Here is a 23,198-nt window from a genome sequence, read left to right as displayed (position 1 = left end):
ATCTGGGGTAATGGATATGCTAATTACCCTGACCTGAAGATTACACCACAAGCCATAAAACAAGATACTGTATTGGATTGTGATGGTTTATATATGTTCTGCCCAGGGAGCGGCACTATTAGGAGGTGTGGCCTTGATGGAGTGGGCGTGTCACTGTGGGTGAGGGCTTTAAGACCCTCCTCCTAGCTGCCTGGAAGCCACTATTCTGGTAGCAGCCTTCAGATGAAGATGTAGAACTCTCAGCTCCTCCTGCACCATGCCTGCCTGGATGCTGCCGTGCTCCCACCTTGATGATAATGGACTGAACCTCTGAACCTGTAAGCCAGCCCCAATTAAATGTTGCCCTTTGGGGCTGGAGAGATAGCTCAGTGGTTAAGAGCAGTGACTGTTCTTCCAGAGGTCCTGAGTTCAAATCCCAGCAACCACATGGTGGCTCACAACCATCTGTAATGGGTATCTGATTCCCTCTTCTGGTGTGTCTGAAGACAGTGACAGTGTACTCATATACATGAAATAAATAAATTAATTAATTAAAACAATGTCCTGGACTGGAGAGATGGCTTAGTGGTTAAGAGCACTGACTGCAAGGGGTTGGGGATTTAGCTCAGTGGTAGAGCGCTTGCCTAGGAAGCGCAAGGCCCTGGGTTCGGTCCCCAGCTCCGGAAAAAAAAAGAAGAAAAAAAAAAAAAAGAGCAGTGTACTTCTTATAAGGTTCTGAAATCTTCCAGCTGGGGATTTGGCTCACAGAGCCATCTGCCTAATGAATCTGCAAGGCCCTCTTCTGGTGTGTCTGAAAAAAAAAAAAAAAAAAAAAAAAAAAAAAATAAATAAATCTTTAAAAAACAAAACAAAACAAAACAAACAAACAAAAAAACAATGTCCTTTGTAAGAGTTGCCTTGGTCACTGTGTCTGCTCACAGCAGTAAAACCCTAACAAAGATACACATAAACACGTACAATTACTGTGGGTGGATAAAAACGTATTGCGGGGCTAGTAAGATGGCTCAGTGGGTAGAGGGGCTTGCTGCCAAGTCTGAGGGCCTGAGTTCCATTCTTAGGGCCTACATGGTGAAGAGAAGTGACTCCTATAAGCTGTCCTCAGACTTCCACATACAAATGCTATGGCATACATACAATGAATAAATGTAATCAAAAATTAATTTAAAAAACTGGGGGCAAGAGGACTGGAGAGAAGGCTCAGCAGTTAAGAACCATATACTGGGGGTTGGAGATTTAGCTCAGTGGTAGGGCGCTTGCCTAGCAAGCACAAGGCCCTGGGTTCGGTCCCCAGCCCCAAAAAAAAAAAAAAAAAGAACCATACTACTGCTCTTATCAAAGACCTGAGTTCAATTCCCAGCACCTTGTTAGACAGCTCACAACCACTTGTAGCCCAGGTCCAGGGATCCTGCGCCCTCTTCTGGCCCCTGGGGGTACTGCACTCACACTTGCACAAAACCACATACAGAAGCAATCCACGTGCAAATGTACACGTATATAACACAAATAAAAATAAAATAAAATCTGGGGCTGGTGGGGTGGCTCAGTGGTTAAATGCACTGGCTACTCTTCCAGAGGACTGGAATCCGATTCCCAGAATCCACATGGTAGCTCACAAGTGTGGGCCAGGCAAGTGGTGTCACTGAGCTCCTGTGAGCTCCAGTCTGAGGTACGGCTGAGGAGGGGGCAGTGCAGCTCAGCAACCTTGGAGGAGGATGAGGAGAAAGGGAGGGTAATTCAAAGGTGCTGGGCGGTGCTGGCACTCGCCTTCAACCCCAGCACTCAGGAGCCTGAGGCAAGCATATCTCTTAAGTTTGAGGCCAGCCTGGTCTGCAGAGTGAGCTCCAGGACAGCCAGAGTTGGTACACTAAAAAAACAAAAACAAAACAAAACGAAAAACCTGTCTTGAAAAAAGAAAGTTAATTTAAAAAATTATATAAATAAAGATTCACAAAGTGTCATTACTTCCCAGAATGATAGGAAAAATGCAAATTAAAGTCTCAACTCCAGCTTTGAGGTGGGGCCCAGCTGTGCTGGAACAAGCCCAGAGGTGACTATGGTGTGACTGATGGGCTGATGGGAGTGTGGGAACCTGGGGGCCACGTACTGGGAAAGCTTGTGAGTCAGGACCTGAGCTCTCAGAGGCATCCCAAGCTGTGTCCTCTCCCAGCGACGTCTCGCCCCGGGGAACATGAGTTGAGGAGAGTCAGCAAGAATATAAGTGGGGAGAGGAGGTCGCCCAGGGGTAAAGGTGCTTGCTGCCAAGGCTGACGGCTGGAGTTTGATCCCTGGGACCCGCATGCAGAAGCTTTCCTGCCTCTTTTCCTTGTTTTGGTGGGGTTGACCCCTCATCGCATATGTGTGGTGGTTTGAATGAAAATGGCTCCCACAGGTTCACAGGGATTGGCATTGTTAGGTGTGGCCTTGTGGGAGGAAGCGTGTCACTGGGGGAGGGCTTTGAGGTGTCACGCCAGGCCCGATGGTTCACTCTGTCTTCCTGCTGCCCGCTGAGCGCCTTGCAGAACTCTCAGCTTCTTCCCTCCCCAAGCACCATGTCTGCCTGCATGCCGCCATGCTTCCTGCCCGCCGTGACAGTAATGGACTAAACCGCTGAACTGTAAGCCAGCCCTAGTTAAATGTGTTCCTTTATAAGAGTTGCTGTGTTGATGGTGTCTTCTGACAGCAATAGAAACCCTTACTAATCTCTCTCTCTCTCTCTCTCTCTCTCTCTCTCTCTCTCTCTCTCTCTCACACACACACACACACACACACACACACACACACACACACACACACAGACACTCCATCAATTAATTAATTAATTAGGTTAAAAGTCAATCCCAGAGCTAATGAGATGGCCCAGTGGGGAAAGACATTTTCAGCCAAGCCTGGTGACCTGAGTACAATCCCCAGACCCCAACTGGGGACTGGAAGGAGAGAAGTAACAGGGACAGGCTGTGCACAGATCTCCTTGTACAGGCACATTCGCCAGCACACAGCAAGAAAGAAATCACACAGTAGGTCAGCAGCAACGTCCACAAACAGAGTAAGATGTCTTCCAGACCCTTCGAGTTCATTCCAGTCTCGGTCTTTGCCCCTGTTTCCGTGTCCCCCATAGAGCAGAGGCCTCAGAGGAGCCCCTCGAGGAGCGGCAAAAAGTCCCTTCTCCACCTCGATGGCACCGGGCTCCACTGTGATACTTTGCTCTTTTGACATTCGATATGTTTTTGTCAATTCGAACTCACTTAGTGGGCGTGTCTATGTGTGTGTGTGGACCTGTGTGTATCTGTCTGTGTATCCATGTGCATGTGTGTGTTTATTGTGTACGAGTGTGTGCGTAGGTGTATCTGTGTGCACATTTCTGTGTGTATGTATGTCCACGTGCGTGCATATGTCTCTGTGTGTGCGCCTATGTGCATATGTGTATATCTGTGTGCATGTGTGTACCTGTGTACATGTATGTCTGTGTACATGGGTGTATTTGTGTGTATATGCATATTCATGTGCGCGTATATATTTCTGTGTGTGTGTGTCTGTGTGCACATGTGTATATCTGTGTGCATGTGTGTGTATGTATGGGCCTGTGTGCACATGTGTATATCTGTGTGATGTGTGTGTATGTGTGTGCCTGTGTGCACATGTATATATCTGTGTGCATGTGTGTGTATGTGTGTGTGCCTGTGTGGACATGTGTATATCTGTGTGTGCCTGTGTGCACATGTGTATATCTGTGTGCATGTGTGTGTGTGCCTGTGTGCACATGTGTATATCTGTGTGCATGTATGTGTGTGTGTACGTGTGGAGATCAAAGGAACTTGCAGGAGTTGATCTATCTTTCCATCTTTGCATGGGTTCTGGGACTTGAACTTAGGTCCTTACTCTTGCCCAGTGAGCATTTTTACAGCTGAGCCATCTCGCTGGTCCTGTATGCTTTTTTTTTTTTTTTTTTTTTTTTCTTTTTTTCGAGCTGGGGATGAACCCAGGGCCTTGGGCTTCCTAGGCAAGCGCTCTACCACTGAGCTAAATCCCCAACCCCTGTATGCTCTTAATCTTCACAACTATACTTTGAAGCTTTTCTGGGATGTTTTATATTAGCAAGGGTCTCCAGTGCTAAGAAGCTAAGGCACAGGGAGGCTGAGGGACCTGCCACATCCCAGAGCTGAGAAGAGGAAGAGTCAGGACTCGGGCACAGGCAGGAGGGTTTCAGGACGGCACTTGATGAGTGAGTGGCACCTAGTCTGCCCTTTCCTCCATGCCTCGGTGCTAGCTCTGTCCTCGTCCCCTTAGGGACACTCTCTTACCTCCATTGGAGAGCTGAGGTGGGACTTCAGGGAGCGAGGCAGTGGTCCTGCCAGGGGGCGTCCAGGTCCTGGGGCTCCTGCCCACTGCAGCCCCAGGTGTCTTTGTGGGAAGGGTCTCCCAGGGTCGAGCACGTCGGGCTTCACAAACTGCCTGGGTCACTTCCTCAGTCACTGCCACATCTCTGCGTGGGGGGGCCAGGGTGATGAAGACAGAGGAGGCCACCCTCTTCTCTTGCTTGGAGGCCATGATCAGCTCCTGTGGGGCTGGGAAAAGAAGGGGTTCAGGTTATCAAGGGTAGCCCACTGGTCACTGAGCCTCCCTTCTCCCACAAGACAACCTCACTGTACTGGTGGGCCCAGTCTAAACACCCAGCCCCACCAGAGAGGGGACTGAAGCAGGAGAATGGTGTGGTCTAGGCCAGCCTGGGTTGCACAGTGAGCAGGGAGGGAAAGAAGAGGAAGTAGGAGGGGCAGGGGCAAGGGATGGCCTTCAGATAGGCCAGATCACAAGGGCCCACACACTCCGAAGGCCCCTCCCAGTGGCCATTGCTCCAGAGCAATGGACAGGTCGTCTTCCCTGGCCTCCTCCTTCAGAGCCCAGCCCAGGCAGCTGACGGGCACAGGCCCTCAAACCCGCCCACGGCGCCTCCCTCACCTGAGATACTGATTCCTACTGGAAGGCAAGGTCCAAAGTTCAGGCCAGCTCCACTGGAAGAAAACAGGATCAGGATCGTAAGAGTAGCAGACGGGAAAAGACAGGATGTACTCTGTCCCTGTGCTGCCCCGAGCGCCCAATGACACATCATCTTATTTCATCAGCAAGGACAGATCTGAGAAGCCAAGTCCCTTTGACAGCTCTGTTCTCTACTGTCCACTCCATACTGTCCAGCCCCAAACCGTCACATCTTTGATACTCTGTGTGTGTGTGTGTGTGTGTGTGTGTGTGTGTGTGTGTGTGTGTGTGTAATGGCTGTGGATATCTGGAATGTCTCCTATCCTACCTCCTAATCCGCATCTTTCCAGAGCATAAATCGAATAAATCTGATTGTTTCTCCCTGCTTTTTAAGGCTGGGTAATGGTAGTGCACCCTTTAATCCCAGCAGAGGCAGGCAGAAGCAGGCAGATCTGAGTTCAAGGCTAGCCTAGTTTATAGAGAGAGTTCCAAGACAGCCAGGGCTAACCAAAGAAACTCTGTCTAACACACACACACACACACACACACACACACACACACACACACACACACACACACACAGAGAGAGAGAGAGAGAGAGAGAGAGAGAGAGAGAGAGAGAGAGAGAATTTTTTAAGGCTCCCTATTCCTTCAGAACAATAAACTCTAAGCTTCTGCAGCCTCACCCTCTCTCAACCCTGCCCATCTCTCTGATTTGGGGATGGGACTCAGGGTCTTGCACACATGAGATACAGTCGTACTCTACCACAGAGCCACACCCCCCAGTCTACCTCAAGATTCTTTTACCCGTCTTAGCCCTTTCTTTCCTGCCTTTCTCTGTTGGAGGATGTTCCAACAGGGTTAATTTTAACTTTGAGAGAGTTAAAACCAGTTCAGGGTTGGGGATTTAGCTCAGTGGTAGAGTGCTTGCCTAGGAAGCGCAAGGCCCTGGGTTTGGTCCCCAGCTCTGAAAAAAAGAACCAAAAAAAAAAAAAAAAAAAAACCAGTTCAAACCTCACCTCATCCGCAGAAGCGTCCCCTGACTCCCACTCTGGGGCGATGTATGCTTCCTCACATTGGGGACAGCTCATCACAGGACCTGCTGGCTCATTTGTGCACATGTCTGATACCCTCAGGTAACCTTGCCTGCCTTCAGTGGTCTGCATCAAGAGCCCGAGAGCAGCTGCATGTTGCTGAAGCCCAGATTTGGGCTTCAGAGGAAGCGCCTTCATGTTGGGAAGGCCAGGCGGCTCCTGCAGGTAGAAGCCTCTGAGGCTGAGGCCTAGGTGGGTCATTGTGGGTGAACTGGCCACATGGCACTAAGTCCTCCCTGGCACCCAACCATAGTTCCCTGGCTAAAAATGTGCCCCTTATCTCCCTTCTTGACTCTGTGTGGGCCACCATGACATGACCCTGAAGCCCAGTCACGGGTGCTTGGGGAGATGTATGGATAGTCTCAAACAGTGGGGATGGACAGTGGGGTGGGGTGAGGACCCAGAGACCCCAGTGGGATGTGGATCCCACATGGTCACTCACAGATCTCCCTCTGAGTCTCAAGGTGCATTGGCCTCCTTGGACCCCTCCTGCAGGCTGACAGAGACAAATGCCCAGAAAATAGCTCTGGGGTGTCAAGCATGGCAGCACATGCTTTTAATTCCAGCACACCACAGGAAACAGGATCTCTGTAAGTTGGAGGCCAGCCTGAGCTACATAGTAATTTCCAGAATAGCCAGGGCTACATAGAGAAACCCTGTTTTCCAAAAGGGTAAAATCTTTAAAATAAAATTGGGGGGACCAGGCAGTGGTGGTGCAATCCTTTAATCCCAGCACTTGGTAGGCAGAGGCCGGCAGATCTCTGTGAGTTCAAGGCCAGCTGGGTCTACAGAGTGAGAGTTCCAGAACAGACAGGGCTGACAGAGAAACCCTGTCTAGAAAAAAGAATGTGTATGTGTGTGTATGTGCGCACCCATCACACACACACACACACACACACACACACACACACACACACACACACACACACACACTTTTAGTCCTAGCACTCAGAGACAGAAGAATAAGCTGATCTCTCTCGTGAGTTCAAGGCCAGCCTGGTCTACATAGCAAATCCCGGATTAGCCAAAACAAACAAACAAATCGAAGCCAAGAACGATAGATAAAACATACTTTAACTGTAATCTCACTACTCAGGAAACCTGAGGCAGGAGGACCATGAGTTCAAACCCAGCCTGGGTACATAGTTAGACCCTATCTCAACTCCACTGACATTTATAAAGCCAAGAGCTCAGACTTCAAACCTCAGCTGTAGGGAGCCTCTGTCACGCGGTCCCAACAAGAGTTCGAAGTATGTTTCCTTGGCCCTCCAGCAGGCTTGGAATCCTTTCAGAGAATCCAGCAACCTGGGAGTCCTGGGGGCATCCTTGGACTTTTTCTTCCCTGGACCATACAAGCCTCCTCCCCCACTCCAAGCTCCACCCCTTCCCCCCAAATAACCCAATCCAAACCAATTTCTTGCGGTCAACACATTCTAGGCGGGTCCTCTGAGACAGGCTGTGGCTCTTCAGGAACCCTCCTCCACCTCCTCTCCCCCTACTCTGACCCCCATTCCATTCTGCCTGCTTTCTCGGAAACATCCAGCGTGGAGGCCAGATGTTCGCAGCTGGGCATCCATGCTCGCCCTTTACGTCGTCAGGCAGCGGTGAGGACCTCGGGGATGGAGCAGCGCTGGGGATTTTTCAAAGCCTTGTCAGGTCCCATAAGGAGAGCCTGCTGGCGCTTCCCTTAGGTCCCACTGCCCCTGAGTTCACCCAGGCGGGGGTGGGGTGGGGTGTGGGGTGTGGGAGCATTGTATGACAACTTCCCAGCAGACCCTCCACCCCCATCCTTCCTCCCCCGGAGGGCAAATCAGACACCCAGATCCAGTTGGGTAAGCGGAGAAAGTGGGAACAAAGGGAAAGAAAGTCATTTCCTGTCAAGAGGAAGGAAGGAGGCTGAGAGCCGGCCAGCCAGCCAGCCAGGGCCGGCCTTAGGCTGCAGCCCCTGGGAGGGGATGTGCGAGCGGCCTGGATAACTCTTTGCTCGCACTCTAAACCCCCTCCGAGTAGTTTCTAAGCATTGCTCTTTCACACAGACCCACTAAGCAATCTAAGTTTAGGGCCAGAATTAAACTTTGCTGGAAACGGGAAAGTGTATGGCCCCCACTCCCACAGGACACCTTGCGATCTCAGAAGGCTAAGGGCCTCTCATCCTCTTTCCTACACCAGAGAAAGACGCGCAGAAACTCGGTTCTCCTCAGGCTACCGGTCTTTTGTACTGAGCGACCTTGATGCGGACGCTCAACCTCTCTGGGCTTGGCTTTTTATTCATCAAGTGAATAGAAGTCTGCCCTAGAGGGTGGCTGAGAAGAGGCCAGCTGGTCATTCAGCCCCAGAGGGGCAGGCGGAGCTCTGCGGCTGGAGGACAGTGGTCTCCATTGTTAAAAGCAAGAATCTGGGCGCTGCCCAGCTTCTCCCCCTGGGATCTCAGGTCTGGGCTGGAGATGGGGAGTAGCTGCACACACCTTGGGGGATCTCCCATTTCCACACCCTGCCAGGCCAGGCGAGGAGACCCCAGGACCCTCCTTTCCCTCTCCGGACGGGAGCTGGGAACAGGGTCCAGGAGGGGCAAGAGAACTCGGGAACTCTGCGCCCTGGCACAGCAGTGGAGCGGGGCAGTTGGTCCGGTCACCGCGGTGACTATAATTTGATCCATATGCGGGCCTCTATCCTCTTTGTGCGGGAGCCTCTGCCCTGCTCAACCCGTCCCACTCCAGAGCAGAGACATGACCCCCGTGCCGTCTCCGCACTCAGCCTGCCAGAGTCCCCAATGGCTGAGATCCTGGGACACACAGAGACAAGAGACAGTACCCGCCCCGAGCCCCCCAGCAGCGCCAGGCTGGGTCCAGTACGGTGGCCGAGAGTTACCCATGTGGCCACCTGAGGTTGACCCTGCCCGGGGCTCACAGCCAGGACCCCCACGCCGCACCCGCTTACCTGCCGCGCGCCCCATTCCCCGGCCTCGGCCGGCGCTGCGCCTCCTCCCCTTGCTCCCGCCCCAGCCTCCCTCCGCCCGCCGCCCCGCGCGCGCCTTACCATAAAAGGTGACGCTCGGGGAGGGGGCGCGGGCTCGCCCTACCTGCCCCCCCACCTGTGGCCGCGCCCCCTCCCTTTGTTTCCACCACTCCTCCCCCTCCCTGTGGCTCCTCCTCCACTGCCCACCCCCACGGTGCACCGGGGAAGCGCGGGGCGGGGGGCGGGGAAGGGGGATCCTTAGCCACCCTCGCTCTAGGTCACCTGGATGAGCGGCCCCACCTGCCTCAACTGGCGAAGAGGGGTACTTGCACCCGGATTGGCTCTGAAATCCTTCAGGGTCCTAAGTTAGTCTAGACGCATGACCTGGGACTGTCAACCCCGTTTCCCTAAGCCTCAATCTTTAATTCCTAAAATGGGGTCCGCACTGCCTGCCCACCTCTGCAACTTGGCCTGGAGTTAAAGCGATAATGCTAACATATACTGGAGTTGTGGGGCTTTTTCAAAGAATGCCTGGAGTAGGGCTCTCAGAGGCTCCAGTAAGTCACCTGGATCTTCTGTCCTGGGCTGTCGCTGCCTGTCTGAGCCTAAGAATCCTCTACAAGTGGGTCTCGGGATCTGTGGTGGAAAGAGGCCCCTCAAGGAGACAGGGGAAACAATCAGGTCACCTGTTTGCTTCCTGGCCCTGTTCCTGCCCCGGAGAAGCGGAGCACAGAGCCCTGGGGCCTGGGTTGGGACTGCTCTGAGCTGCTCAGGTCCCTGGAGACCTGAGGACATTGCTGGGGAAAGAAATCTGGGTCTGATTCCCAGGCAAGCAAATTGTTCTTTTGACTAGAGGCACAATGGAGAATTGGGCAAGGGAGAGCGGTAGTCATCTGGAGGGTGGGGGGTAATCAGGCAGGATTGTGTCCCCTTCTGCAGCCCTTGCCCCACCCGCACAACCACTCCTCGAATCGACGTGTCAGAGTAGGGTGCCTGGGTGCTCAGCTCCATCCTCCTCCTCCCCACTAAGCCCCACACCCCTTAATGGCCTTTCCAACCGTTGTCATTAGGGTTTTCCGACCACAATCACTAGAGTAGCTGCCATGTCTAGAGGCTTCCCTTGTGTTCCTTTCAAACCTTTCATCTAACTCTTCCAGACTCTACTCCAGGGCTAATAGGTCCTGCCCCACAGACCAGACACGGAAGCCGGGGAGGATTGAGGCTTGTGCAGTGGGCACTGAGCAAGGCTAGATTCAAGCCAGACCAGACAGTGCCCCTTAGGCACCCGGATCTGCTAGCCCCGAGGCTGGATCGCTGCCACCATCCCCGGATAAGAGTCAAGGATGGAACCCAGTACTACACTGAGGCTGTGCCCAGGGGCCCCTTGGGTGCATTCCCAACCTGGCAATGGGGCCTTTTCTCTGCAGCAGGTGTGAAGACTCACGGCCTCTGCTGAAAATGGCGCCATTTACCCCTTTACCCCACTGCGTCATCCAGTGGAACACTGAGACTCTGAACTGAAGGGCTGACTTGGGGCCTTAGCCAAGGTCAAAGGGGTTAATCTAGGAGCCTGGCTTTCCACATCCACGCTAAGCTAAGCTCGGGACAGACTAAAGGCAATCTGGGGGTATCTAGCTGCTGCCACTCACCGGCTGTCCTGCACCCCTGGCCTCTGTGCCACCTCCTGCTGCTGCTTCCAGTTGGGGTATTGTCGGCTCAAAGTCGCCTGCGCCAGCCTGGATATCAGTGGCACCGATAGGCAGGTGCCAAACTTCCTGCAATGGAAACCCAGGAAATGTGCTGGCAGAGAAGACACGCCCTCTGTCTGCCTTCTCATAGGTTCTGCTCCCCTCCTCCCTCCCTGCCAAGCTCAGACCAGCTCTCTTCCCTCCTCAGAAGTCCCAGTAGACCAGGGGAGAGTCCTCTACTAGGGCCATGATGGCTGAGTCCTGCAGGCAGACGGAGAAGGGACAAGATTCGGGCAGTGGGTGACATTGGCTGCTGTTCAGACTCTGTTGGGAAGTATAGCTTGATCGCTGTCCACAGTGGTGGATTTGGGACCCTGTAAACATGGTCTGGGTGCTGGCGACTTGGGAGGGAGAATCGGGAGCCAATAGGAACCAAGTCTAACCATTAATCCTTGTCTAGATGGGGAGATTATGGATGGGGTATACTAGGACGGAGCAGAGACACAAATGGTGTGGGGGGTGAAGACAAAAATAGGGCAACAGTTACCAGCAGCAGCCTGTGCTAGGATGGAAGGATAGGGGGAATGGAGGCAGGGGGGTGGCAGGTGGGAAGGCGTCTCTGAAATCACAGAAGCACAGGCCAAACGGATTCTTAGCCGTCTGGTACTGACTGACCTTGAACAAGCACCACCTCCCAATTTTATTTTTGGACAGGGTCTCTCTATGTAGTCTTGGCTGGAGTGAACCCAGGCCAACCTCGAACTCACAGAGAACCACTCACTTCTGCCTCCCGAAGGCTGAGATTAAAGGGGCCTGCCAGCACAGGCCGGGAGGGACAGCCTCCCCTCGGGAGGAATGTCAGAGCTACAGACACCAAGAGAGCCCACTGAGGGTCTGTTTGTCATTGGCACCCTCCTATGGAAGGGATGGGATTCCCACATCATTCCTGCCTGGTTTCTGGAGCGTCCTGCCCACGGCATCTACACTCCAGCAAGATCCAAGTACTTGGTGGGCAGGAAGGAAGTGCTCTCCTCTCTGGGAATATGGTCACATGCTCCCAAGCTCCCTGAGGCACATCATGGACCCTGGGCCTGGGAACTCGAGAGAATGCCCCTTCAGCTGTCTCTCCTAGGCGAGCTTGTTGGGATAACCCAGATCTAACTGCCTAGCCTCGGTTTGTTCCTCCTACCCCCCCCCAGCCTGTTAAAATTACATTTCTGAGTCAGGTATGTGCACATGCATGAAGCGTGAGGGTCTAGTCCTTGGCAGAGAGTCATAGGAAGTTTCCAGTCTCCCCGCCTTCCCACTTACCTGCCTGAAGTTGAAGGAGGCCAGGTTTCCTGAACACAGTTTCTCAAATGTCCTGGTGGGCACGGTGGGGCTGTAGTAGGTTGGGCTTGAGGGAACTCAGATGGTGGCAGAGACGGGCTGGAGTACAGGCCTCCTGAGTGACCCTGGCAACCTGTTCGACCTTGGGCAAGTTGTTCTCTGAGCCTCACTCTCCTCTCTTGCGACTCACGTCTGTGGCCTTCCTGTAGTGATGGGGTTGTAGGTAGAGATTGTGCTGGATTTATGTCCACTGGGCACAAGGTAAGGGCGTCTGAGGAGGGAACCGTAATTGAGAAAATGCGTCTAGACGAGGCTGTAGAGAACCCTGTAGGGCATTTTCTTAAATGGTGACTGATGGAGGAGGGCCCAGTCATTGGGTGGTACCATCCCTAAGATGGTGATTCTATAAAAAGACAGGTTGAGGAGCCAGCCAGTGGTAGCACATGCCTTTAATCCCAGCACTCAGCAGGCACTCTGAGTTCGAGTCCAGCTTGGGTCTATAGAGTGAGTTCTAGCACAGCCAGGTCTATACAGAGAAAGCCTGTCTTCAAAGAATTACATTTCTTTTTTTTTTTTTTTTTAAGATTTATTTATTCATTCATTATATATAATACACTTTACTTTCTTCGATAAACCAGAGGAGGGCAACAGTTCTAATTAAAATTGTTTGTGGGCCCCCAGGGGGTTTCTGGGTTTTGATTTAAGGTTTTCTGGAGGAGAGGTCGGGGCTTTTACCCCTTGGCCCGTCCCTCCACCCTTTTTTTTTTTTTTTTTTTTTTTTTTTTTTTTTTTTTTTTTTTTTTTGCCAGGTTTTTTTTTTTTTTTTTTGGTTTTTTTTTCGAGTGGGGACCAACCCAGGGCCTTGCGCTTCCTAGGCAAGCGCTACCACTGAGCTAAATCCCCAACCCCAAGAATTACATTTCTTTGTTTTTTTTAAGATTTATTTATTTATTACATATAAGTACGCTGTAGCTGTCTCCAGACACACCAGAAGAGGGCATCAGATCTCATTACATGTGGTTGTGAGCCACCATGTAGTTGCTGGGATTTGAACTCAGGACCTCTGGAAGAGCAGCCAATGCTCTTTTTTTTTTTTTTTTTTTTTTCAGAGCTGGGGACTGAACCCAGGGCCTTGCGCTTGTTAGGCAAGCGCTCTACCACTGAGCTAAATCCCCAACCCCGCAGCCAATGCTCTTAACCACTGAGCCATCTCTCCAGCCCAGAAAGCCTGTCTTGAAGAACCACAGATAAATAAAGTAAATAGGGGGTTGGATTGCTGTGTGGTAGTGATGGCTCACACCCTTGGTCCTAGCACTTGGGAGGCAGAGGCAGGCAGATCTCTGTGAGTTTGAGGCCAGCCTGGTCTACAGAGCGAGTTCCAGGACAGCAGGGGCTACACAGAGAAACCCTATCTTGACATCCCCGCCCCCACACCCATGCAGTGCCTGGGATCTAGGAGGCTTGTGGGCTGACAGTGGGACTTCATGTAAGCCTATGTGTACCTGCCCCGGCAGACAGGGAGGATCATCTATCTCCCTGTGTCTTGACTGTGAAAACAAACTTAATCCTCTGCTTTGGGGGCCTGAGCTGATTCTGGCCAAGCCTGCCCAAACCTGCCATTTCCCACAACTGCTGAGCCAGGTGAGCCAGGCTCTAGACTGAGGGTGGGAAGTGGGGGATGGATCCTTGAGCCTCAGGCCTTCATCCTCTGCCAACAGCAGGGAGGCAATGGTGGCCTCAGTTTCTCGAAAGGGTCCTCATCTGTTTTCTTGCACTAAGACCCGATCCCCTCACTAAAGCCACCCGAGCCCTCTCTTACTGAGAGTTAGCCCTCCCTCCATGGCATACCCACCCTAGCCTTCCCAGTTCTGTAGCCTGTACCCAATATGGCCCTGCTGGCCTCCGCAGCTCTCCGAGTCCCGGGTTGATTCAGTGTGAAGGAAAGTAGGCTCTTGTCAGGCTGTGCTCACTTGAGTGAACTCCTCAGAAGCATTGGGAATTGCAGAGGGATTATGGAGGATTGTGGACAGAGAGGGCAGCCGGGTTATAGGCAGGGAGCACTGCCAGTAAGCATTCCTGGCCGACAGCCCAGAAAGATGTCAGACGAATGGACCCCAGCACCCTGTGAAAGCACATGTGCTTTCCCGTCTCTAAACAAACATTACCCTTTTGTAAGAAGTTCATGTTCTCTTCCCCCAAACGTGTGTGTGCACGTGCATCTGTGTGGGCATGTGTATGTGTGTGGACATGTATATGTGTGAGCATGTGCATGTGAGTGTGCATGTGTATGTATGTATGGGCATGTGTATGTGTGTGTGCGTGTGCATGTGCATGTGTGTGCAAGTGCATGTGTGTGTGCATGTGCATGTGTGTGTACCTGTGTGTGTGAGTATGCATGTGTGTGTGCATGTGTGTGTGTGTGCATGTGTATGTGTGTGCATGTGTGTATGTACATGTATATGTGTGTGAATGTGCATGAGTGTATGCATGTGTATGTGTATGTGTGTGTGCATGTGTATGTGTGTGAGCATGTGCATATGTGTGGACTTGTGCATGTGTGTGGGCATGTGTGTAGAGGTCAGAGGTTAACCAGCAGTGCCATTCCTTAGACACCATCTCCCTCATCTTTGTCTCTGTTGTCTTGGTTTGGTTTTGTTTTGTTTTATTCACGTTACATCCCTCTCAGTGCCTCCTCCAGGGTCCCCCTCCTCCCACACACACTTGGTTTTGTTCTTTGAGACAGTGTTTTCTCTGTATAGCCCTGGAACTCCCTCTGTAGACCAGGCTGGCCTCAAACTCAGAGATCTCCTGCCTCTGTCTCTGAGTGTTGGGATTAAAGGCCTGCTCCATCATTGTCCAGCTTTCCTCTTTTATTTTATGTCAGGTTTCTACTTTAAGACTTTTTTTTTTTTTCTTCTTTTTTTTCAGAGCTGGGGACCGAACCCAGGGCCTTGCGCTTGCTAGGCAAGTGCTCTACCACTGAGCTAAATCCCCAACCCCTTAAGACTTATTTCTAAGGCTGGAGAGATGGCTCAGAGGTTAAGAGCACTGACTGTTTTTCCAAAGGCCCTGAGTTCAATTCCCAGCAACCACATGGTGGCTCACAACCATCTGTAATGGGATCTGCTGCCCTCTTCTGGCCTGCAGGTGTACATCCAGGCAGAATGCTGTACACATAATAAAAAAATCTCTTAAAAAACTTTTTTATTTTTTTATTCACGTGTATGGGTGTTTCGGGATATGTGTGCCAGGTACATGAGGGTTCCTGAGAGTAGGCATTAAATTCCCTGGAGCTGGAGTTCCAGACCTTTGTGAGCCACCCGCCATGGGTGGGAACCCAAGTGCAGGCACTCCTAACTACTGAATCATCTCTCCAGACCTCCCCTCTGGCCTAGAGTTCATCAAGTAGCAATTTTCCCAGCATTGAGATTACAGCTGTGCACAGCTGTGTCGACCCTAGCTGTACTGTCCACTAAAGCTCACGTCCACCTTGTCCCCATGCCTTACAGTCCACTGTCTGGACAGGCCAGCGCTGCTGGTGTCTGACCATCCCTCTCTGCATAGTCTTCTGTGGCTCCCCACGGCTCTTGAGGATACCCCGAGCCCCTCACCAGGCCTGTGTGACCCAGGGCCTGCTCACCAGCTCCTCAGAGACCTAAGGCCGGAGCTCTTGGCCACACCCTGCCCTTGGCCTGAGATGCCTTCTTCTCAGATGGAGCTGTTATTCTAGATGCTTGTAAATGAGTGTGCTTCTAAAGGGTCCTTCCTCATCACGGAGAGGAATTCGTTGACAGGGAGCTGAATTCAGATTCATGACCTCCCTCTGCAAATCCCACCACTGCCCCCCATCAGGGAACGAAGACGATGACCTCGAGTGTCCAGGGCCCTGCCCTCTTCTATGGCTGTCTCTGCCAACTCCATGGTTGCCACTCTCCCAGCTCTCCCTCATCACAGAGATCTGTCCACGCCACCCTCAAGGCTGCAGGGTCCTTCCTGTGGCTTCTGCTTCTGCACTTAATGCTTTGCTCAAATATTCCCCCCCTCAATGCAAGCACTGTGGAAGGCAGCTCTTATCTGCTCCAAGGACTCTTAGGTGTCCCCCTTGGGCAAACACTCCACCCCCACCCCGCTGTAACAGCCCCATTCGAAGTGTGTGGGACCCTGTGACTTGCTTAGAATAGGATCTGGCAAAGCCTTTCACTATTGGGTTATATAAAGTCCCTTCCTCCCTCCCTCCCTCCCTCCCTCCCTCCTTCCCTCTCCTTCCCTGACTCTGAAGGGAAGAATCTGCTGGGCTGTGATGAAGTCCCTGTAGCAGGAGCTTGAGGGGAGGCTCTCAGATTTTAGGAAGTCTCTGCGTCACAACTGACCTCTTGACCACAGGCTCTTGAGTTAGAGAACATGGTTGAGCTGCACGCAACGCCTGACTCATAGAGGGCGTGAACTCACAAATGTCTACTGCCTTAAGCAACTACATTTTCTTTGTACGTGTGGGGGAATCTGTTACACAGCCACAGCTGACAGATACACCTTCCCGGGGCCCCTTAAACGCCGCCCACCTACCAATCTCCATTCTCTAAACCAGCTCCCCTTTTCCTCAGCCGCAACTCGTTGTCACTTGATACCACACTGGCTTGCCCCTCTCTAAGGAGGATGGCCTCTCTGAAGTGAGAGCAGTGAGCTTATCACAGCTCCCTCCAGCCCCAACAGCCGCTGACTCCTCACAGGTGCTCTGGGCTGATCTACTGGTTACAGATGCGCAAACCCAGAGGCCACACGGCACTCCCAGGAAGGGCCAGGAGTGGTGACTCAGACCTATAATCCCAGAGCATAAAGATGGAGGCAGGCTGATTCTTGAGTTCAAGGCCAGCCTGGTCTACAGAGCAAGTTTCAGGACAGTCAGTAGCTACTCTGAGACACCCTATCTCAATAAACCAAAAGCAAACAAAAAACAAACAAAACCCCAAAACTGTCTTGTCAGAGTCGCTGGTGCTGTGATGAAACACCGTGACCAAAAGCAAGCTGGGGAGGAAAGGGTTAATCTGGCTTACCCTTCCACATCATAGTCTGGAAGTCTGGACAGGAACTCAAGCAGGGCAGGAACCTGGAGGCAGGAGCTGATGCAGAGGCTGTGGAGGGGTACTGCTTACTGGCTTGCCTGCCTCTCTCTCTCTCTCTCTCTCTCTCTCTCTCTCTCTCTCTCTCTCCTTTTTTCTACCCCGAGACAGCGTTTCTCTGTGCAGCCCTGACTGTCCTGGAATTTACTCTGTAGAGCAGGTTGGTCTCCAACTCTCAGAGAGCATGAGCTCCCATTGCCTGGCACAGAGCCATTTTCTTTTCTTTTTTTTTTTTTTTTTAAGATTTATTTATTTATTATATATAAGTACACTCAGATGCTGTCTTCAGATACACCAGAAGAGGGCATCGGATCTCTTTACAGATGGTTGTGAGCCACCATGTGGTTGCTGGGAATTGAACTCAAACCTCTGGAAGAGCAACAACCGAGCCATTCTGCAGCCCCCCCAGAGCCATTTTCTTAATTGAGGTTTCCTCCTCTCAGATGACCTCAGTCTGTGTCAAGTTGACACAAAGCTATCCAGCACAAAACGAAAACAAATGAACTAGAGAGAGAGAGAGAGAGAGAGAGAGAGAGAGAGAGAGAGAAAGAAAAGAAAGAAAAGAGAAAAAAGATCCAGAAATAATGGTCAGGAAAATATTCAGTCATACACATCCACACCCCCCCCCATTCCCCCACTCCCCAACACCCCACACCCACACCCCCACAGCTCCCCCACATTCCCCAACATCCCCACACCCCATGCAGAAACTGAAGACCCTGGTCTTTTTTTTTTTTTTTTTCAGAGCTGGGAACCGAACCTAGGGCCTTGCGCTTGCTAGGCAAGCGCTCTACCACTGAGCTAAATCCCCAACCTGACCCTGGTCTTTTGCTTTTTTTTTTTTTTTTTTTTTTAAGATTTATTTATTTATTATATATAAGTACACTGTAGCTGTCTTCAGACACACCAGAAGAGGGCATCAGATCTCATTACAGATGATTGTGAGCCACCATGTGGTTGCTGGGATTTGAACTCAGGACCTCTGGAAGAGCAGTCAGTGCTCTTAACCACTGAGCCATCTCTCCGGCCCATTGCTCCTTTTATATATATCTGTTTGCTTATGGTTGCTCCTGCTGGGACCCAGGGCCTGGTACTGTACATCTCCCTACCACTGAGCCACACAGTCCATGGTTTGTTTGTTTGTTTGTTTGTTTATTTTATGTATATGAGTACACTGTCTCTGTCTTCAGACACACCAGAAGAGGGCATTGAATCCTTTTGCAGATGGTTGTGAGCCACCATGTGGTTGCTGGGAATTGAACTCAGGACCTCTGGAAGAGCAGTCGGTGCTCTTAACCTCTGTGTTGTCTCTCCAGCCTCCTCCCCACCCCACCCCCAGGTTGGTTTTAACGTCAGCTTGTCACAAGTTAGAATCACATGAGCAGGGAGCCTCAGCTGAAGATCTGTCCTAGTTACCTAGTGTGGGTGACACATTCCGATAGCAGCCTAGACAAAAGGGAAGATTAGCCACCCTCTGTCCTCTTAGCTGTTCACTTACCCTGCTGTGTCTGCCCCACCCGCCTCTGGGATTAAAGGCGAGTGCCTCAGCATACCATACTGGGCTCCCGGTTTAAATTTTAGAACATTTTTTTTTTCACACTTATTTATTGTGCATAGGCACTCGCCTGCCCCAGCAATTGTGTAGAAATCAGCCCTCTCCTTCCTCCATGTCTGAGAGACTGAATTCAGGTCATCAGGCCTTGTGGCAAGCACCTTACCAGACGGACCATCTCACCACCCCCACTGACTTTCTTCCTCTTCCTTTCCTCCTCTTCTCTTCTTCCTCTTCTTCTCCTTTCTCTTCTTCCTTTTCTTCATCCCCCACTTCTCCCCCTCCTCCTCATTTTCTTCTTTTTGAAGACAGGGTCTGTTGCATCCCAGTCTGACCTTGAATTTGCTCCACTTACTACGTACCTAGAGAATAACCTTGAACTTCTAATCCACCCACGTCTGTCTCCCAAATGCTGGGGTGACAGGTATGCAAACCCATGCCTAGCTTAAACAGGGCTGGGAATCAAATCCAGGGCCTTCTATGAGGTAGGCAAACAGTCTACCAACTGAGTCCCATGCCCGGTCCTTTTTTTTGGGGTTGGGGGAGGCTCATACATTAGAGGTAAGCACCACACCACTGAGCTATCTACCCCCAAGGTAGGGTGACCTAATTTTTAAGACTCTTGCCAGACCCAAAATAAGTTTCAGAAAAAATAATTTGATAAGAAGGGAAATCTCTCCCAGCCCACACGTTCCAATTCTTGTTTGGATAATGGTCCCTTTGCCCATAAAAAGGAAAGGACAGCTGAGTCCAGTTCTCACCCAGATGTTGCCAGTATTTCCCCAGTCAGGCTGTGGGCTGAGGAGACCAGAATGCCTTCCAGTACAAACAGTGGGTTTTGTTGGAACCCAGAGCCAGTCTGGGTCTGGCGGATACTGGCCCTTCGCCCACCAGATGAGACATTTCCTCCAGATAGGGCAAGTTGAGGGGTGGCAGCCAGATCACACAGCCGGGCGTTGATATTGGACTGAGCAGGCCTTCACGCTGTCCCTGGTACCACCAGGTCCCCTTGGCTTCCCCTTGTGCTGCCTTGGTTGGAGAGGAGAGGACCAGAGGCCAATAGTTCTCAGGTGGCGATGGTGGTCTTTTTGTTTTGGTGTTGGAGACAGGGTTTCATGTATGTAGCCTAGGCTGGCCATGAAGTTGGGATGTAGCAGAGGATAACCCCGAGCTCCGGATATTTCTGCCTCTACTTCACAAGTACTGGGTTGCAGATGTAAACCATCATGCCCCGTTTATGCAGTGCTGGGGACTGAACCCAAAGCTTCGTGCAAACCCTCTACTAACCAAGTTACGTCCTCATCCCACTCAGCCTATAATGGCGTCTGGAGAGAGGAAGGATCTCAACAGAGTCTGGTCTTCAAGAGCCTTCTCCAGGCCTCACACCTTTTTGCCACTTCCACACAGGCCAGCTCTATGGCCCCAGGGAGGCCGCTCTGTAGGCCTCCACTAGTAAAATCCCCACAGAACCAAACTGCTCAATGCTGGGCCTAGACAAGACCGGATGGGAGCCTCTGGCTGCCTGAAACATGGTGGCCAGAGACACAAGCCACCAGGGATGGAGCTGCCTATTTTTTCTCTGCAGCTCTGTTAGTCCCCCTGGACCTAACATTCAGACAGAAGAGGGGAACAGGAGCGTGCAAACTATGAGCTGTTGGCTGGAATGGGGTGAGGAGCAGGCTGCCTGTGTCCAATTCCTGCCTGGGCTGGAAGGGTAGCTCAGTGTTTAAGGGTGTTTGCTGCTCTTGCAGAGGACTGCAGCGTGCTTTCCAGCACCGATGTGAAGTACCTCACGAATGCCTGTAACTCCTGCTCTGGGGGATCTGACGTCCTCTCCTGGCCTCTACAATATCCCCCCATCTCTCCCTGTCTGTCTGTCTGTCTGTCTGTCTGTCTGCCTGTCTGTCTCTGTCTCTGTCTCTCTCTCACTCTTCAAGTTTTGTGTGTCCTGAATCACTGAAGCATTGCATGTAACCTCCAGGACTAGGGCATAGTGGTGCCTACCTACAATGTCAGCAATTGGGAGCTCAAGGCGAAGAGGAGTTCATGGCCATGAGTTCAAGGCCAGCCTGGGCTACATTCCCAGACCATTTCAAAAACATCAGACAACTGGACATGGTGTCCTACTGTAGTCAGGGGTTAGAGGCAGACAGATCTCTGTGAATTTGAGTCCAGCCTGGTCTACACAGTGAGTTCAGACCAGCCATAGTGAGGTCTCATGTCAGAGACAAAGCAGAGAATCAGAAAAGGAAGGGGTGAGGGGAATCAGAGGGTCAAAACAGATTAAAAAGTGTTTGGTACTTGAATACTTGGTAAGCACTCAACATATGGTGTTAATTGATTGATTGATTGATTGATTTTTTTAGCCCGCACCAACAGATAGGGTCTCACTGTGTGACTGTGGCTGTCCTGGGGTTTGCTACATGAGCCAGGTTGGCCTTGAACTCACAAGAGATCTGCCTGTTCCTGTTTCCCAGTGCTAGGATTACAAGCATGAACCATCACTCCTAGTGGTAGTAATTATTTTCATTCATTCATTCATTCATTCATTCATTCATTCATTCATTCATTCATTTCTCTGTGAATACAAGCTTCTCTGTGTAGCCCTGTTTGTCCTGGAACTTGCTCTATAGATCAGACTGGCCTTGAACTCACACAGATCTCTTGCCTCTGCCTCCTGAGTACCGGGATTAAAACACTAGTAACGCTTTAGTAATTCTTTAGATGGGCTGAGAAAGGGGCAATGGCCTGTCCATAGTCACACACAAGATAGATGAAGTGGGTACCCAGCCCTTTCTGTTCCTGATCTTGGCCCTGAACAGATCTGAAGTGAGGTCTCTCATTGTCCTGAATAAGTTAGGATCAGGGGCTGGGGACTCAAGAGCAGTTCCAGCCTGGCATGCACGTGACAGGGCATCTTAGTAGCAGGTGTGCACCAGGTCTCTGCCACTCTACCTCACCTCCTTGGCCGCCTCCGTCTGGCAACTCCGTACCACATCCCAGAGTAGAGACTGGAGCAGCAAGCTTAAGTTATCCAAAAAGCCAGATGACTGGGAGCCCTTTCCCATCTGGATCACACATAACCAAGAGCATGTTTGTGGAACGTGAGAGAAGACAGCTGAGACGGTGGTCTGCAATGGTCATGAGCCATGCTGTTGGGCATTGGTTCTAATGCTTTGGCTTAATTTGGCTCCCAAAATCACATGGGAGTCGACAAGTCCAGACACTGAGTGTCCCTGTCTCCAATTTTTTTTTTTTTAAGATTTATTTATTTATTATGTAAAGAGTTCTCAGGCTGGAGGCATGGTTCAGCGGTTAAGAGCACTGTCTGCTCTTCCAGAGGTCCTGAGTTCAATTCCCAGCAACCACATGGTGGCTCACAACCATCTGTGATGGGATTTGAACTCAGGTCCTCTGGAAAAACAGACAGTGCTCTCTTCCACTGAAACCATCTCTCCCCCTTTTTTTTTTCTTTTCTTTTTTTTTTTTTTTTGGAGCTTTTTTGGAGCAAGCGCTCTACCACTGAACTAAATCCCCAACCCCCCTCTCTTTTCTTTTTTTTTTTTTTTTTTTTTTTTTTTGGAGCTGGGGACCGAACCCAGGGCCTTGTGCATGCTAGGCAAGCGCTCTACCGCTGAGCTAAATCCCCAACCCCCCCCTCTTTTCTTAATAAGCTGTCTATACTTCTGTTTTAATTTTGAATTCTATGTATGCATCTGTGACCATGAAGACAAGTGTCCAAGGAGGCCAGGGGCATCGTATGTATCTTGTAGAACTCCCTATAGACAGTTGTGAGATGCCTGATCTGGGATTCGGGGAAACTGCTAATCAAGGTCAAAGTCTATCATTGACTGGATAACCTTGTGGGGCCTGGCACACAATGGGGGACTCCCTTTGTTAACAGAGTTTCTCTTCCTCTGACCTTGACTGGGGTATTCTAAGCCCCCAACACTTACCTGAGGACTGTCAGTTTCCTTTCTCCTGACAAAACTTGTTCAGCCAGCACCCGAGATTCCTGAAATGCTTCCCCATTGCTAAGGAGGCCTTCCAGGGGCCCTAAAGCCCCAGCCAACGACCTTTGTCCATCCTGGATGTCCCTGCCCTCCATCCCCCAAAACTTTACAAGCCTTCAGTCACCCTAAGTAAAGATGATCGGCCTACTGACAGGGTCCTGGTGTGGTCTTCTCAGTAAGTATTCATGGGGCTTCTGAACCCCACATTTGATGTCTTTGCTCCCACTGCCCTCGTGGACCGTGTCAGCCAAGGACCCACGAGGACAAGGATACCCACATGTAGGGGTGACACTCAGATCCTCAATTAGAACATTCCATGTTCTTCGTCCTGGGGCACAAGAATCTGGTAACTTCAGCCTGTGTCCCTTGCGCACCAGGAAACTCAGGGCAGGGCTCATATCCTAGAACCCTGCCAAAAAACGCCACAGGCTTCGGGAAGCCTCTTTTTCTTCCTGTGTCACTCTGATCTTCAAGGCAGG

The 23,198-nt window shown here is 51.2% G+C and overlaps 1 protein-coding gene across 3 annotated transcripts in view; it reads right to left on the bottom strand.

Moving 5' to 3' along the window:
• Fblim1 (filamin binding LIM protein 1) overlaps nt 1-10,811 on the bottom strand; it is a 28,308-nt gene extending 17,497 nt beyond the window's left edge. The window contains exons 1-3 of one of the 3 annotated variants that reach the window (XM_032895138.1): nt 10,670-10,811; nt 4,954-5,006; nt 4,299-4,562 (exon numbers count right to left, since the gene is read on the bottom strand). In XM_032895138.1, coding sequence (XP_032751029.1) covers nt 4,299-4,545 — 247 coding nt within the window. In that variant the 5' untranslated portion in view covers nt 4,546-4,562; nt 4,954-5,006; nt 10,670-10,811. Of the gene's footprint in view, nt 1-4,298; nt 4,563-4,953; nt 5,007-9,002; nt 9,026-10,669 lie in introns of those variants that run through there. The other 2 variants (XM_032895143.1, XM_032895147.1) reach the window with 2 other exon arrangements.
• Between the last annotated feature and the right edge of the window lie 12,387 nt (nt 10,812-23,198).

The sequence above is a fragment of the Rattus rattus genome, chromosome 1 (assembly GCF_011064425.1).
Source record: "Rattus rattus isolate New Zealand chromosome 1, Rrattus_CSIRO_v1, whole genome shotgun sequence".
Taxonomy (NCBI): Eukaryota; Metazoa; Chordata; class Mammalia; order Rodentia; family Muridae; genus Rattus; species Rattus rattus.
Note: the sequence above shows the minus strand (reverse complement) of the source record. Positions and strands in the feature narration are given on the sequence as shown.